This window comes from Geotrypetes seraphini, chromosome 6 (assembly GCF_902459505.1).
Source record: "Geotrypetes seraphini chromosome 6, aGeoSer1.1, whole genome shotgun sequence".
Classification (NCBI taxonomy): domain Eukaryota; kingdom Metazoa; phylum Chordata; class Amphibia; order Gymnophiona; family Dermophiidae; genus Geotrypetes; species Geotrypetes seraphini.
Window position 1 is genome coordinate 14,646,872 of NC_047089.1, and position 14,769 is coordinate 14,661,640.

A 14,769-nucleotide genomic window follows, 5' to 3' on the forward strand; every position below is an offset into this window, starting at 1 on the left:
TGGGATCTTTAAGGGAGTAAATTCAGGGGAGGGGATACTTGGAATGGGCAGACTTGGTGGGCTATAGACCTTTTCTGCTGCTTTTTTTCTATGTTTCTATGTGACGCTGTTGCTTCAGAGTCTTCATTGGCTCCCAGTTTGTTTTAAAATTTTACACGGTATTTTTACTCCTCTCCTTCCTCTATCCTGGAACGTTTATAGATTTTCTTTCGCAAGAGGCGATCGACAATTCAAATTCTCTTTTCCTTCCAAAAAAAAAAAAAGGGATTAAGGGAGTTAAGTTTTTCAGTCACTCTGATTTTGAAGCTATCTCAACTGTGGAATGACCTTCCACGTCTTTTAAAGAGTTCCGGCTCACGTCAACCTTTTCGCAAATTCTTAAAAACGACTTTATTTGCTCAACACTTTGAAAATTAACTTTACTAAACTTAGGGCTCCTCTTACAAAGTTGAGCTAGCGTTTTAAGCGTGCGCTAGCCGAAAAACTACCGCCTGCTCAAGAGCTAGCGCGCATGGCATTTTAGCTCGCTATACCGTGCGTTAAGGCTCTAACGCCCCTTTGTAAAAGGAGCCCTTACTCTTATTCTTTTCTGGTTTTTTATTCGATAACTTAACTATTGTAAACCGAGTCGAGCTTTTCTTGAATGATGACTCGGTATATAAAGTCAAGCATTAGATTAGATTAACATGGTAGATAATCTGACGCAGTTTATACCACCTTGAGGGGTAGCTAATTACATTACCTGTCATGAGTTACGTAGCGAGGCACCACTCCCCCGACCTCTTCTCTGCTCCCCCCACCTCCACACGCTCCTTCCCCGCCCCCCCCTCCTGACGTGCGCACGCTGCTTCCCTTCCCTTGTACCTCTGTAACGTTCCCGGCGCAAGCAGCAACCTCCAAGCTGCTGTCATGCCAGCGTCGGCTCTTCCTCTGACTTCAGTTCCTAGGTGCGGGTCCAGTTAACTTATAGAATTGCGCTTAAGCGCCATTCTACACGGCGCCCACGTTTTAGCTGCCATGTATAAAATCAGGCCCTGGTGTCTACTATATGGGAGGTGGTAAGCATTCCCCTTTAATATTTTTACAAGTCCCACATGCTAATGGAAAAAGTCGCACAAAACGTAAAAATAAAATTGGAAAAAAACCCTCCTTTTTATTGGACATATGAAAGTGGGCTTAATGTGTGAGAAAGTTTTGCATTAGGACGCGTTTTGCCATGGCTTAGTAAAAAGCACCCTATACTTAGGTAGTTATTTGATTTTGATTTAAACATAGCTATACAAGAAGTTTTTAACACGGACGAGCTGAGATGTCCAAACCACCCACATACTTATAGGCATCTATCAAGTTTCAAGTTTTATTAATGCTTGATAAATCGCCTATTTAATTTCCTAAGCGATGTACAATACAAATTAAAATATAACAACTAATACAATAATAAATAAAAGACAAACTAAAAAAGACAATACACGAATAGGGAAGGTAAAAAAGGGAGAAGTTACAATTTCTTTTCAGGAGTTGAAGAACATATAAAGGAAAATAGCATAAGGGGAATAGGACTTTAAAATAGCAAGTTAAAAAGAAATTTTGGTTGAGAAAATCATAGATTAAAAGCATCTTTGAAGAGATAAGTTTTTAAGGATTTTTTAAAGGAGACAAGGTCTTTTTCGTTTCTAATAAATTGAGGAATGGAGTTCCATAGAAGAGGTGCTGCGACCAAAAACATCTCCTGTCTTCTGGTTCCGATTATTTTCAAAGATGGAACTGTTAATAAATTATTGGAGGATGATCGAAGAGTCCTAGCTGCGTTGTATGGAATAAGCATCCGAGTAATGAACTGCGGTTCCTTGTAAGTTAGGGCTTAAAGGTCTGCCTGTCCCCCCTTAAAGTCCTGTCCCCACCCTGAAAGCCTGATGCCCTGCTTCTTGCAGGCTGCGCACTTTTGCGCAGTTTGTAAATTCCCCCTTAACATATTCTGTCAAGATGAACCTATACTCCAAAGAATATTGCATATGAAATTCTGCAAAGAATGCGCACAAGAAAGACAGCAGTCAAATGAAAATCATTTTATTAAAAAACTATAAATAGATGTCTTTCAGCAGTAGGAATAGACTATACATTGCATTACATTTTCAAAAGAGTGCAAGGTTGTAATCCTATACAAAATCATTGGTGGTTTTTTTTTTACACATAAGATACCTGGTTTTGGTGTATGTGTGTTCGGTGGCAGAGTTTGGATGGACTTAGCTGGAAACATGATTTACTCATATCTTTATAAAATAGCGCAGGATTTCGCGTATTACGTCTGCTCCTATGCAACTGTCAATGTCCGTGGGTGTGCTTCACTTGTGCCTCTGCACACTGCCAGATTCTGTATCAGTTGTCCAAAGTTGGGTTTGCAAATCTGGGCACGGATCACAGATCTGCGAGTAACCAAATCCATTCATCAGACATTAACAATCAATCATTTTGCCAGTTCTCGAGGGGGATAGAGCAGTGCTGCTGGCCTCGGGGGGGGGGGGGGGGGGGAACGAATCAAGCGAGTTTCCCTTACTTTCTATGGGGAAACTCGCTTTGATATACGAGTAATTTGGTTTATGAGCATGCTTCCGGAACGAATTACGCTCGTAAACCAAGGTTCCACTGTATGTGGCTAAATGCTAAGTGGCAATAATCAGTGGATGATAAACCAGCTATCTCCTTTGGAATATAGTATTCCCCTGCAAATTCATGGTTAGCGAATCGCGGACTCGCTCATTCTTGGTCTACTCCAACCGCCTCTTCCAGTAGTAACATCGGGCTACACCAATCAGGAGTCGCGTGTCAAAGCAGCTCCTGATTGGTGCAGCCCGACTTTACTACAGGAAGAGGCGGTCGGAGCAGACCGCGTGTGATTTTCTTCACCCGCCGGCGCTCCAGCTGCCCTCTCCTGCCTCCCCTGCCTTATGACAGGCAAAGAACCCCATTTGCGGTTTTTCAAAATTCGCGGGAGTTCCTGAAACGGGAGAGTACTGTAGTGCCAGATAGACAGTTTTAAATGTTTTTAAATATCGGGCGGTATGTGTTTTTGGATCCTTTGCATTTTGAGACCTTCGTAGCCGGGAAGCCAGCCAGGGAGGTCTCAGACTGAAATTGATTTTCCTTTGGTTCTGAAGCAGTTGGGAGGGGGGGAAATTTGTTCTACAACTTACCCCCTCTTTTACGAAACTGCGCTAGCAGTTTCTAGCGCGGGGAGCTGCGCTGAATGGCCCGCGCTGCTCCCAACGCTCATAGGAACTCAGTGAGCGTCATGAACAGCGCGGGCCATTCAGCGCGGCTCCCCGCGCTAGAAACTGGTCGCACAGTTTCGTAAAAGGAGGCCTTAATTTGCCTGTACCATGAATTATTTGCTCTTATTTATTTCTGGTTAGATTTGTCAGGTATTTCCTTGATAAGGAGTACAAAATTGTAATCTAGTTGGCAATTGTATTCTTGGGGGGGGGGAGGTGAGGGTTGCCTTAATTTTACCTTGTATCGATGATGATAAAATTTAAATAAAAAAATATATTACATTACATTACATTAGTGATTTCTATTCCGCCATTACCTTGCAGTTCAAGGCGGATTACATCCAAACTAAAACTTATATATAGTGCAGAACTCCAAGGGGAGGGGCATGGATGGACCAGGGGCATTCCCAGGATTTAGGTGCGATGTCACATGCCTAAATACCAGCTTTTGGCAGGGGTAAATGTTCACACCCAAAGTTAGGCGTGAGATGCGCACTCAGCTGGCGTTCTGCAAAGGCTGATCTGCGCACAGGGCTCTCTCTAGAATGCGTCTACCACTATTAATCATTTACATGGCGCTATTAGCCACACTCACTGCTAAGCTTTTTCGCGCTCGCTAAACGCTAACGTGTGCATGTTATCCTAGGGATGCGTTAGTGGTTAGCGCATGCCAAATCCACGCTAAAACGCTTAGCGCGCCCTTGGAAAAGAGGGCCTCAGGGTTGTACACATTACACGCAGATCCTTTCTCTGTCCCTAGTGGTCTCGCAACCTACGGAGGGTTAAACGACTTGCCCAAGGTCACAAGGAGCTGCAGGTCACTTGCTAGCTTACCCCCTCTTTTACAAAGGTGCGCTAAGCTTTTTCGCGCTCGCTAAACGCTAACATGTGCATGTTATCCTAGGGATGCGTTAGCGGTTAGCGCACGCCAAATCCACGCTAAAACGCTTAGCACGCCCTTGGAAAAGAGGGCCTCAGGGTTGTACACATTACACGCAGATCCTTTCTCTGTCCCTAGTGGTCTCGCAACCTACGGAGGGTTAAACGACTTGCCCAAGGTCACAAGGAGCTGCAGGTCACTTGCTAGCTTACCCCCTCTTTTACAAAGGTGCGCTAAGCTTTTTCGCGTGCGCTAAACATTAGCGCGCGCTAAACACGCGCTAAATGCTAATGCATGCATGGTATCCCATGGGCGCGTTAGTGGTTAGCGCACGCGTTGATTTAGTGTGCACTAAATCCGCGCTAAAACGCTTTGCACGCCTTTGTAAAAGAGGGCCTTAATGTGGATCGTTCCAGCGCTTAATTTTGGGCACCATCTACCGAATTCTCCCGTGTGTCTTTGTACGACAGGCAGCAAACAGACGCCTTTCTGCCTCCCAATCTAGGCGGCACGACGCCATTCGTGTCAGCCTAGCAGCAAAGGGGTCTACGAGGTCGAACCAGATCAGACAGTAGAAGCAGCCGCAGCGACGTTTTGCCTTAATACGTTCAAAATCAAGGTTGGTTTTCAGTTCCGTGTTTCCAAACTGGACGCTATGCAGGATGTGATGACTTCTGCTTTAGGGAATGACACGGTGGCAAAATTCGTCACCGTTCCCGTCACCGCGGGAAACCATCTCCGGAACCCTAGGATCCGCCTCACAACATATTCTCAGGGCTCCTTTTACTAAGCTGCGTTAGCGTTTTTAGCGCACGCAGCATTTTAGCGTGTGTCAGACCCGCGCTACGCAGCTAGAGCTAACGCCATCTCAATGCTGGCGTTAAGGTCTAGCGCGTGGGGCAATTTAGCGCACGCTCTTCCATGCGTTAAAGCTTAGTTAAAGGAGCCCTTAATGTTTGGTCACTAAAAATCATTGGCCTCCGTCGGGATTCTATCTTTTCGGTCACTGCTCCGTCAATTTGGACCTCTCTCCCTCTATACATCAGAACCGAACAAAACATGGATAAATTCAAGAGTAGTCTAAAATGCTTTCTTTTTAACCCTTTCAGGACCATAAGGATCGTAGGCCAATTTTTGTGGTTTTGACGACATTTTTATGGTAAAAAGGGCTTGCAGATGCCAAAAAATTGATTTTTTTTTGTGAAATATCATTATTTTTTTTAAAAAAAATCACACTTCTGGCTTATGGACAGTGTGGCAAGTGAATCTTCTCGTCAATCTAGCAACGACGCTAATGAATGAATGTCGGAACCAGTTTGTTTACATAAAGGCAGTATCATATGGAATCCGTACATATCAAATTTAGAACTGTAGACTATCCCAATCAAAATTTATAGGATTTTAAAGTTATGGGACAAATATGTCCCTTGGTCCTGAAAGGGTTAAAGATGCCTGCAACTGATTTATCCTTTTAAAATCATCTTTAGTTTTATAATTTTTGTTTCTTCTTTCTCTCTGTCTTTCTTGCAATCCTTACCTTGTCATGCAATCCTTGTACCTTGTTTCTATCCGTTTAGGTTCACTTTTCTCATAAATTGCAGTTCTACCCTCTTTTCCCTTTTGTTTTCTTGTCCTCCCACCCTCCAAATGTGTTTGTCTCGTATGACTATGTTTATTATTTGTACTTTATTCCCTAATTAATATTTTAAACTTTTACGGTACAACGCTTTGAATTTTATGTAAAGCGTTTCATCAAATTTTAATCAACTACGAGAGTATGAACGGGCCCAGCCACTGACCCTCAAGCCTTGCTTTGAAGGCGGCTGGCGTAGAAGGACTGAGGTTGAGATGGACATTAAAGAATGACGGGATGGGTTCCCGCAGTACTGGGACAGACTGAAGCTCTAATTGAGGCCATCCCAGATTACAAGAAAGAAACCCAAAGAGCAGCAACATTCCATAGCTGGTATTGTGACATCATAATGCCTCATTCCACCAATGCCTATGAGCCAACCTCAGCAGTGATGTCACAATGGCTTGATTATCCTATACTTGGTTCACATAAGAATCGAGTGGGCAGAACCACTGACCCTCAGGCCTTGCACTGAAGACTGTTAGTGTAGAAGGACTAAAGAATGTAGATGTAGAATAGTGTAGATAGACACTAAAGAATGACATGGGATTGTTTCCCGCGGGGACGGGAACGGTGATGAATTTTGTCACCGTGCCATTCTCTATTCTGCTTATCCTCAGATATTTTCCTTGAGCTTTCCAGGTGAAATGTTTCCCTTTGAAGAGTCCCATTTGCTTGGCCTGAAAACTCACATTCTACATCATGTTTGGCTAATTCTTCTCTATCCTGTAAAAATAAAGTTTAGCCAAGAATAGTTTAGATAGACAGGTGAAATAGTCTTTAATACTGCCTGTAAGCCTCAAAGCTATTGAAACGATGTTTACTCAGGTATAGTAGGTATTTTTCTGTCCCTGGAGGCCTCACAATCTAAGTTTGTACCTCAGGCAATAGAGCAGTGGTCTTCCCTAATTTTTAAGTGGGGGCCACTTTGGATCCAAATGACCTGAAGGAGGGCCACTAATCCCTTCTTCTACGAAACTGCGCTAGCAGTTTCTAGCGCAGGGAACTCTATGAGCGTCGGGAGCAGCACGGGCTATTCAGCGCGGCTCCCTGCGCTAGAAACTGCTAGCGCAGTTTCGTAGAAGAGGGGGCAAATATCTTCTCGTGTGAGGCCTCGACAGCCCCTCTTCAAATTTTCATTGGGGGTATCCTCAAGGAGATTGGCAGAAAGTGCTCGCACCTAAGTGCCAGAGATATGCCCGTAACTTATAGTATTTGATAAGTTATGCATTGGTGTGTCCCGCCCATGCTCCGCCCAGGTATCCGCCCATCTGTGAAATACATGCTGTGGAAAACGCGTGTATATTTAATTTTGCTCTGATTGCACTGCAAGGAAGAACAAAACCAGTTCAAAAATGCTGGACAAAATTCCAGGTTTGGATTTACTCCCTATTGCTGATTTCACCTGGTTCTGGGAAAAGCCCAGTCGAGCTGCTGGTGACACTTGGCATTCAGTTGTACTTCACATTATGCAATCCAATATATTCACAGGCTCTGTGCATATTACAACTCTTGCATTGCCTGAAGAAATTGAAACGGGCTCAAAAGGGTCTGACTTGGCCTAAGAGACCACACCAGCGCAATGAAAACAGACTTTGAGAGGGCACCGGCAAACCCAAGATCTTCCACCAGGCACCCAACATCTCAAAGCGATAACACAGAGAGTAAAAAGGTGACCAGAAGTGGCAAAAGAAGAAAGGAATGACTGACCGGCTAAGCTGGAGAGCAGTTGGGAAATGATACGGGCACAGAGGAATTACGGAGCCGCACTTTCAGGCTTTAGCAGCATTTGTCCACGACTGATGCTGAGCCAAGAAAGAATCGCAGCTGTCAGATTGAATGTAGCCATAACCGTGGATGGGTAAATGCCAGATGCCGAAAAAAAAATCCTGATCTAACAGAAATTGTCAGAGGGCTTAAATGAATTACACTGGACATTTCTCCTTGCCGTCTCTGGTTTGACCTGGATGATTTTCGTTGCGTAGAATGAAACCCACATGTCCGTAGTGAAACCTAGAAGTGACCCTACAGCGGAAGGCTAACTTGTTCTGACCTGCTCAGTCAGGAAGGGAACATCCCTGGGACCAGCACAGGGCTGTGAGCCTTAGCATTGCGCTAGCTGGGGGTTCCCAATTTGATTGCACCCAAGGGAGAAACTAGGGGGATCTTTAGGTGGGAAAATGGTCTTTTTGTATTTTTTTTCTTCCTCCAAACAAGCAGGCTGAGCCCTGAGGGTGGAGATTCCATGGAGGGTGGGCCTCTAAGGACCAACATAGCCAGGGGAGGGGGAGGAGGGCATACCCTGAGCAATTTGCAAGAGGTGCCTTCCTGCCCCAAAAAAATAAGAAAATCAAGCACGAAAACAAAAGATGTGACATGACCAACACAAAAAACAAGAGGGTTAGAGGAACAGGTATGAATACAATTTTTATTCAAAGGAAAGAAAATGGAATGTTTAAAGTGGAGATTTAAGTGACTTGCCCAAAGTCACAAGGAGCAGCACCAGGATTTGATCTCAGATCTCTGGGTACAGAGGCAGAAGCTCTACCAGTTGAGCCAGGGGTGATGGGAGGGAAAGCAAAAAAGGAAACAGGAATAAGATAGAAAAATTTGAAATCAGTGAGATGAGCTATAAAATTTATGATATTGTGGGTCCAAATGCCAAATTAAACAAACAAACAAACAAAAAGGCTTTTAATTGAGATTTAAAATTCCTAAAGGTACTTGTAATCTGGACTAGCCACTGTTGGAAAAAGTAAACTAGACTAGATAGACCAGTTCTTAGGTTGGTTGGGGATGCTGCAATGACCAGATTGCGTATGTTAAGGCACATCTAAAAAGAGGGAAGAATCCCTTAGTTCAGGGGTGTCAAAGTCCCTCCTCGAAGGCCGCAATCCAGTCGGGTTTTCAGGATTTCCCCAATGAATATGCATGAGATCTATTTGCATGCACTGCTTCCGTTGTATGCTAATAGATCTCATGCAAATTCATTGGGGAAATCCTGAAAACCCGACTGGATTGCGGCCCTTGAGGAGGGACTTTGACACCCCTGATCTAGATGGTTGTTACAACAAAGAAGCAGGAGAAAACTGCCAAGTCTAAAAAATGGTGGTTTAAGAAAAAAAATAAAAAATAAATAAAGAATACACACTTGCAAAATAAATATAGGCCTGAAACAAGACTCTCTGATCACCAGGCCCAGGAAAAGTGCACGGGCTGCGCTGCCCTCTCTCTGACCCTGCCCCCATTCTAAAGACGCATTTTCATTGGCTTACGTTATGATTGACAGCTTGCAAAGAACGCTGCGGAATCCACCCACAGTTTCTCCTAAACGGTGTTTTCCTGCATCTTAAGTTTAATTACGAATGCACAGGTAGACGTGAGAATTATTAAATGGTTCCGGTTTATTTGTTTTTGTTTCTTGCTAAACTGATTTAATCTTGGTTTTTGCCTTTATGAAATGTGAAGGTGTGTATTTTTGATTTCCCTGAATAAGTAGGCTAGAAGCCCACGCATGTCAAAGTGTAGACCCAGGGGAGAGCCAACATGTTTTTGGGGAAAAAAATCAAGCCAGCTGGTAACCCTATTTAATATAGACAGAGTTCCAGCACTTAGAATTTGCTACCTGAGGATCTAGGTCAGGGGTGTCAAAGTCCCTTCTCGAGGGCCGCAATCCAGTCGGGTTTTCACGATTTCCCCAATGAATACGCATGAGATCTATTTGTATGCACTGCTTTCATTGTATGCTAATAGGTCTCATGCATATTCATTGGGGGAAACCTGGAAACCCGACTGGATTGCGGCCCTTGAGGAGGGACTTTGACACCCCTGATCTAGGTAATCTTTCTTCACTTCTCACACGTATGTGTGCATGGAGTGGAGTTAAGTTACTTGTTACTTGGTTAGCTCTGCTTTCAAGATTTAGGGTTACGATGTGGAATGTATTCTGCCATTTCTGAAAATGATTTAGGGGGTGAGAAAGGCCCTTGGAATGTATTATGCCTTGAACTGCTGCCTGATATTTTGTCTGCGGAAACAGCAGAAAGATAAAAGTCCAATTACTATTATCGATAAGATTAACATAAAAGCTAGTACAATGAAAATATTCATTTTCTTTAGATTTTCTTTTTCACAGACTTCAGGTTTGATATGACCAATTAATACGTCCTCTTGATTTGTAAAAGTTTGAGAATACTGGCATGATATGACTTCTAAGTCTGGGATGTCCACCAAACCCTTCTGAATCATATGCAAAAGCCAGATGTTTCCACAACAGCTGAGGGGGTTCCCATTAACATAAAGCTTTTTTAAGGTCTTTTCAAGTGCTGTAATATCAGAGGCCTGCAGATCTCTAAAGCTATTATTTTGAAGATCCAGAATTTCTAAGGCACAATCTTTGTTCCAAGTAGGTAACCAAGTGAGTTGATTGTTGGATACATTTAAATGCTTAAGGTAAACAAAATGAGGCAGGTCGACATTCAACGTAGAAAGGCCATTGCTGTTTAAATATAAATATTCTAGGAAGGATTCTAGTCCAGATAATGCTTTGGCCTTCACTTTAAGCCCTTGGTTCAGGGATAGATCAAGCATCGTTAGTGGTGTCTTATGAAAGGCATTCTCTGGTAGGTTCTTCATCATGTTATCACTCAGATCTAAATATTGAAGAGTAGAAATACTAGAAAAGAACGCACATCCATTGTCATCTTTACTGATTCTTTGCTTTGCTACCCATGGATATGAGCTACAGAGTTTGATATTGTTGCTCCGGAGATTAAGCTCTTTGATGTTAGGGAGGCCTTGAAATATATTAGACTCTAAGTCCTGTAGAAAATTACTTTGAAGGTAAAATGTCTGCAAACTAGTAAGTGTGTTGATTGCTATTGATAAGTTCTGTAAAACATTGTAGCTTAAATCAAGAGTGACCAATGAGGTCAAAGCATGGTTAGGGGCCAATATGTAAGTCTGAAGGCAGTTTTTGCTGAGGTTAAGAGAATGGAGAGATGACATGGTGTCAAAAAACCCATCAGGTATTAATTTGATCTTATTATAACTCAAGTCTAAATATTCAAGCTTGGATAGGTTTACTGAACTTGTATTTTTGACAATGGTTTTTGGAGTCTGGTTTAAGATCTGGAAAGAATCTTTCAACCAATCCTCTTCCAAGTAGTTAACATCATCCAAAGAAGATTCGGAACCCAGCTGTATTAAATTCTTTGATAAATTTAGGGAGATCAACCGGTTTTTGTTAGGCAAGACTGGGAAATCCATGAGTTTGTTGACACTTAGATCCAACTCTTCTAAGTTGAACTCTTCCTCTGACTCTGTGGTACGAAAGGTTTCGATACTGTTCTTGCTCAGGTCAAGTACATGAAGTTGCTGGAGGCTGTAGCCTGATATGCAGGTGAGAGAGTTCATGGAAAGGTCGAGCTTGAAGAGATGCGGTAGGTTTTCAAAGGCCCCCTCTTCTATGTCCATGATAATATTATTATGGAGATCAAGATCAGTGAGACTTGGGGACCCCATAAACATTTTGGCTGAGATCGTGGTAATGCTGTTACTTGCCAGTGAAAGGTGAGTTAAAGATGGTGCTTTCTCTATGAAGTATTCAGTCATGCCATTATATAGGCTGTTGCCTGACAAGTCCAAAATTTTGACCTGTGGTATAAGTCCAATTCCTGGTTTGCTTTGTTGCACAAATTGATCTAAGTGGTTGTTAGAAAGGTTTAAAATGTTCAGGTTGGTCATGTTTTTGAAAACACCTGAATAAATAAAGCTTATTTTGTTTGAACTTAAGTCCAAATGTTGAACTGAAGTGTAAAACGTTAGTGGCCTTTCAGCAACCCTGTGGAGTTGATTTCTAGACAAATCGAGTTTCTGTATGGTTGGATAAAGGTTTGGAGGAATCTGGAAAAGATCTTTTTCTTGGCACAACGCATCCATCTTTATCTGTAGGGAAAGGTGAGAAAACGCAAAAGATTAATCAACACCATCCAGATGGCACGAGAATTTGATCTTGTTTTGCAAAGCAGATATGCATTTAGCTATTCAATTTGCTTATGCACCGAGGTCAATTTAAAACAACCGTAGCGCTTTTTATTGTAACGCAGACCTAACATGTTACGGTGGCACAGACAAGCGCGTGTTTCAGCTTGTATTGGGATACGCCATACTTTTAAAATACAGACTTCCAAGGCCATAGGCTCTCCACAAAAGTTGTCCTAAAATTAGTTAGGACTATCCAGTCTGGACTGAGGCCTGAGAATTTTATAGTGTAGGGTTAGGGGGGGTCGTCTTATTAAGCTGTCCTAAACGATTTAGCACATGCTAAATGCCAGGATGTCCTGTAATATAATGGATGCCTAAGCCTTTAGCGCAGCTTAATTAAAGGACCCCTAAACATAGCAAATCCAAAATGTTGAGCATGGCTGATTTTTCATGTCATAGGTCCATCAGTATAGGAAGAAAAAAGATCTCCAAGTATGTATTTGAATTGAAATATTACAGTCGCTTAATTTTCTTAATGAAATTCACATACACTCAGAAAAGTGTAATTCAGTCAAGCGCCTAAGCTCCTATTGCCAAACCCACCACCCAGTCACTGTGTATGGAATGGTAATTTATATAGTAAATAGTGCGATTTGTTTATTCACATAAGTTATTTAAAAATATTCAGAAAGGGCAAAAAAAAAAAAAAGGAAGAAGACTTTCACTTAACTTTTGGTGTGTTAACAGGTCCCGACATGGGCCATGTTTTGAAAGTCTTTATCAAGGAACCCAAAAGTAAAAGTTGGTAAGCTAGATTCCCACACTGGTCAGATGCTGTGCCATCAAAAACATTCTATTTTGTATTCCTGAATGGATGCCTGAGTGGAATGTGGAGGAGCTACCTTGACTTATATTCCTGAGTGGATGACTGAGTGGAATGTGGAGGAGCTACCTTGACTTATATTCCTGAGTGGATGACTGAGTGCAATGTGGAGGAGCTACCTTGAACTGTATTCCTGAGTGGAATGTGGAGGAGCTACCTTGACTTATATTCCTGAGTGGATGACTGAGTGGAATGTGGAGGAGCTACCTTGAACTGTATTCCTGAGTGGAATGTGGAGGAGCTACCTTGACTTATATTCCTGAGTGGATGACTGAGTGCAATGTGGAGGAGCTACCTTGAACTGTATTCCTGAGTGGAATGTGGAGGAGCTACCTTGACTTATATTCCTGAGAGGATGACTGAGTAGAATGTGGAGGAGCTACCTTGAACTGTATTCCTGAGTGGAATGTGGAGGAGCTACCTTGACTTATATTCCTGAGAGGATGACTGAGTGGAATGTGGAGGAGCTACCTTGAACTGTTTTCCTGAGTGGAATGTGGAGGAACTACCTTGACTTATATTCCTGAGTGGATGACTGAGTGCAATGTGGAGGAGCTACCTTGAACTGTATTCCTGAGTGGAATGTGGAGGAGCTACCTTGACTTATATTCCTGAGAGGATGACTGAGTGGAATGTGGAGGAGCTACCTTGAACTGTTTTCCTGAGTGGAATGTGGAGGAACTACCTTGACTTATATTCCTGAGTGGATGACTGAGTGCAATGTGGAGGAGCTACCTTGAACTGTATTCCTGAGTGGAATGTGGAGGAGCTACCTTGACTTATATTCCTGAGTGGATGACTGAGTGGAATGTGGAGGAGCTACCTTGAACTGTTTTCCTGAGTGGAATGTGGAGGAACTACCTTGACTTATATTCCTGAGAGGATGACTGAGTGGAATGTGGAGGAGCTACCTTGAACTGTATTCCTGAGTGGAATGTGGAGGAGCTACCTTGACTTATATTCCTGAGTGGATGACTGAGTGCAATGTGGAGGAGCTACCTTGAACTGTATTCCTGAGTGGAATGTGGAGGAGCTACCTTGACTTATATTCCTGAGAGGATGACTGAGTGGAATGTGGAGGAGCTACCTTGAACTGTTTTCCTGAGTGGAATGTGGAGGAACTACCTTGACTTATATTCCTGAGTGGATGACTGAGTGCAATGTGGAGGAGCTACCTTGAACTGTATTCCTGAGTGGAATGTGGAGGAGCTACCTTGACTTATATTCCTGAGAGGATGACTGAGTGGAATGTGGAGGAGCTACCTTGAACTGTTTTCCTGAGTGGAATGTGGAGGAACTACCTTGACTTATATTCCTGAGTGGATGACTGAGTGCAATGTGGAGGAGCTACCTTGAACTGTATTCCTGAGTGGAATGTGGAGGAGCTACCTTGACTTATATTCCTGAGTGGATGACTGAGTGGAATGTGGAGGAGCTACCTTGAACTGTTTTCCTGAGTGGAATGTGGAGGAACTACCTTGACTTATATTCCTGAGTGGATGACTGAGTGGAATGTGGAGGAGCTACCTTGAACTGTATTCCTGAGTGGAATGTGGAGGAGCTACCTTGACTTATATTCCTGAGTGGATGACTGAGTGCAATGTGGAGGAGCTACCTTGAACTGTATTCCTGAGTGGAATGTGGAGGAGCTACCTTGACTTATATTCCTGAGTGGATGACTGAGTGGAATGTGGAGGAGCTACCTTGAACTGTTTTCCTGAGTGGAATGTGGAGGAACTACCTTGACTTATATTCCTGAGTGGATGACTGAGTGCAATGTGGAGGAGCTACCTTGAACTGTATTCCTGAGTGGAATGTGGAGGAGCTACCTTGACTTATATTCCTGAGTGGATGACTGAGTGCAATGTGGAGGAGCTACCTTGAACTGTATTCCTGAGTGGAATGTGGAGGAGCTACCTTGACTTATATTCCTGAGTGGATGACTGAGTGGAATGTGGAGGAGCTACCTTGAACTGTTTTCCTGAGTGGAATGTGGAGGAACTACCTTGACTTATATTCCTGAGAGGATGACTGAGTGGAATGTGGAGGAGCTACCTTGAACTGTATTCCTGAGTGGAATGTGGAGGAGCTACCTTGACTTATATTCCTGAGTGGATGA

At 43.0% G+C, this 14,769-nt stretch overlaps 1 protein-coding gene across 2 annotated transcripts in view; it reads right to left on the minus strand.

The window, feature by feature from the left end:
- Positions 1-8,780: 8,780 nt before the first annotated feature.
- Positions 8,781-14,769, minus strand: part of LRRC32 (leucine rich repeat containing 32) — a 68,558-nt gene continuing 62,569 nt past the window's right edge. For both annotated transcript variants that reach the window (XM_033947381.1, XM_033947380.1), the window contains exon 3: positions 8,781-11,728. In XM_033947381.1, coding sequence (XP_033803272.1) covers positions 9,779-11,728 — 1,950 coding nt within the window. In that variant the 3' untranslated portion in view covers positions 8,781-9,778. The remainder of the gene's footprint in view (positions 11,729-14,769) is intronic.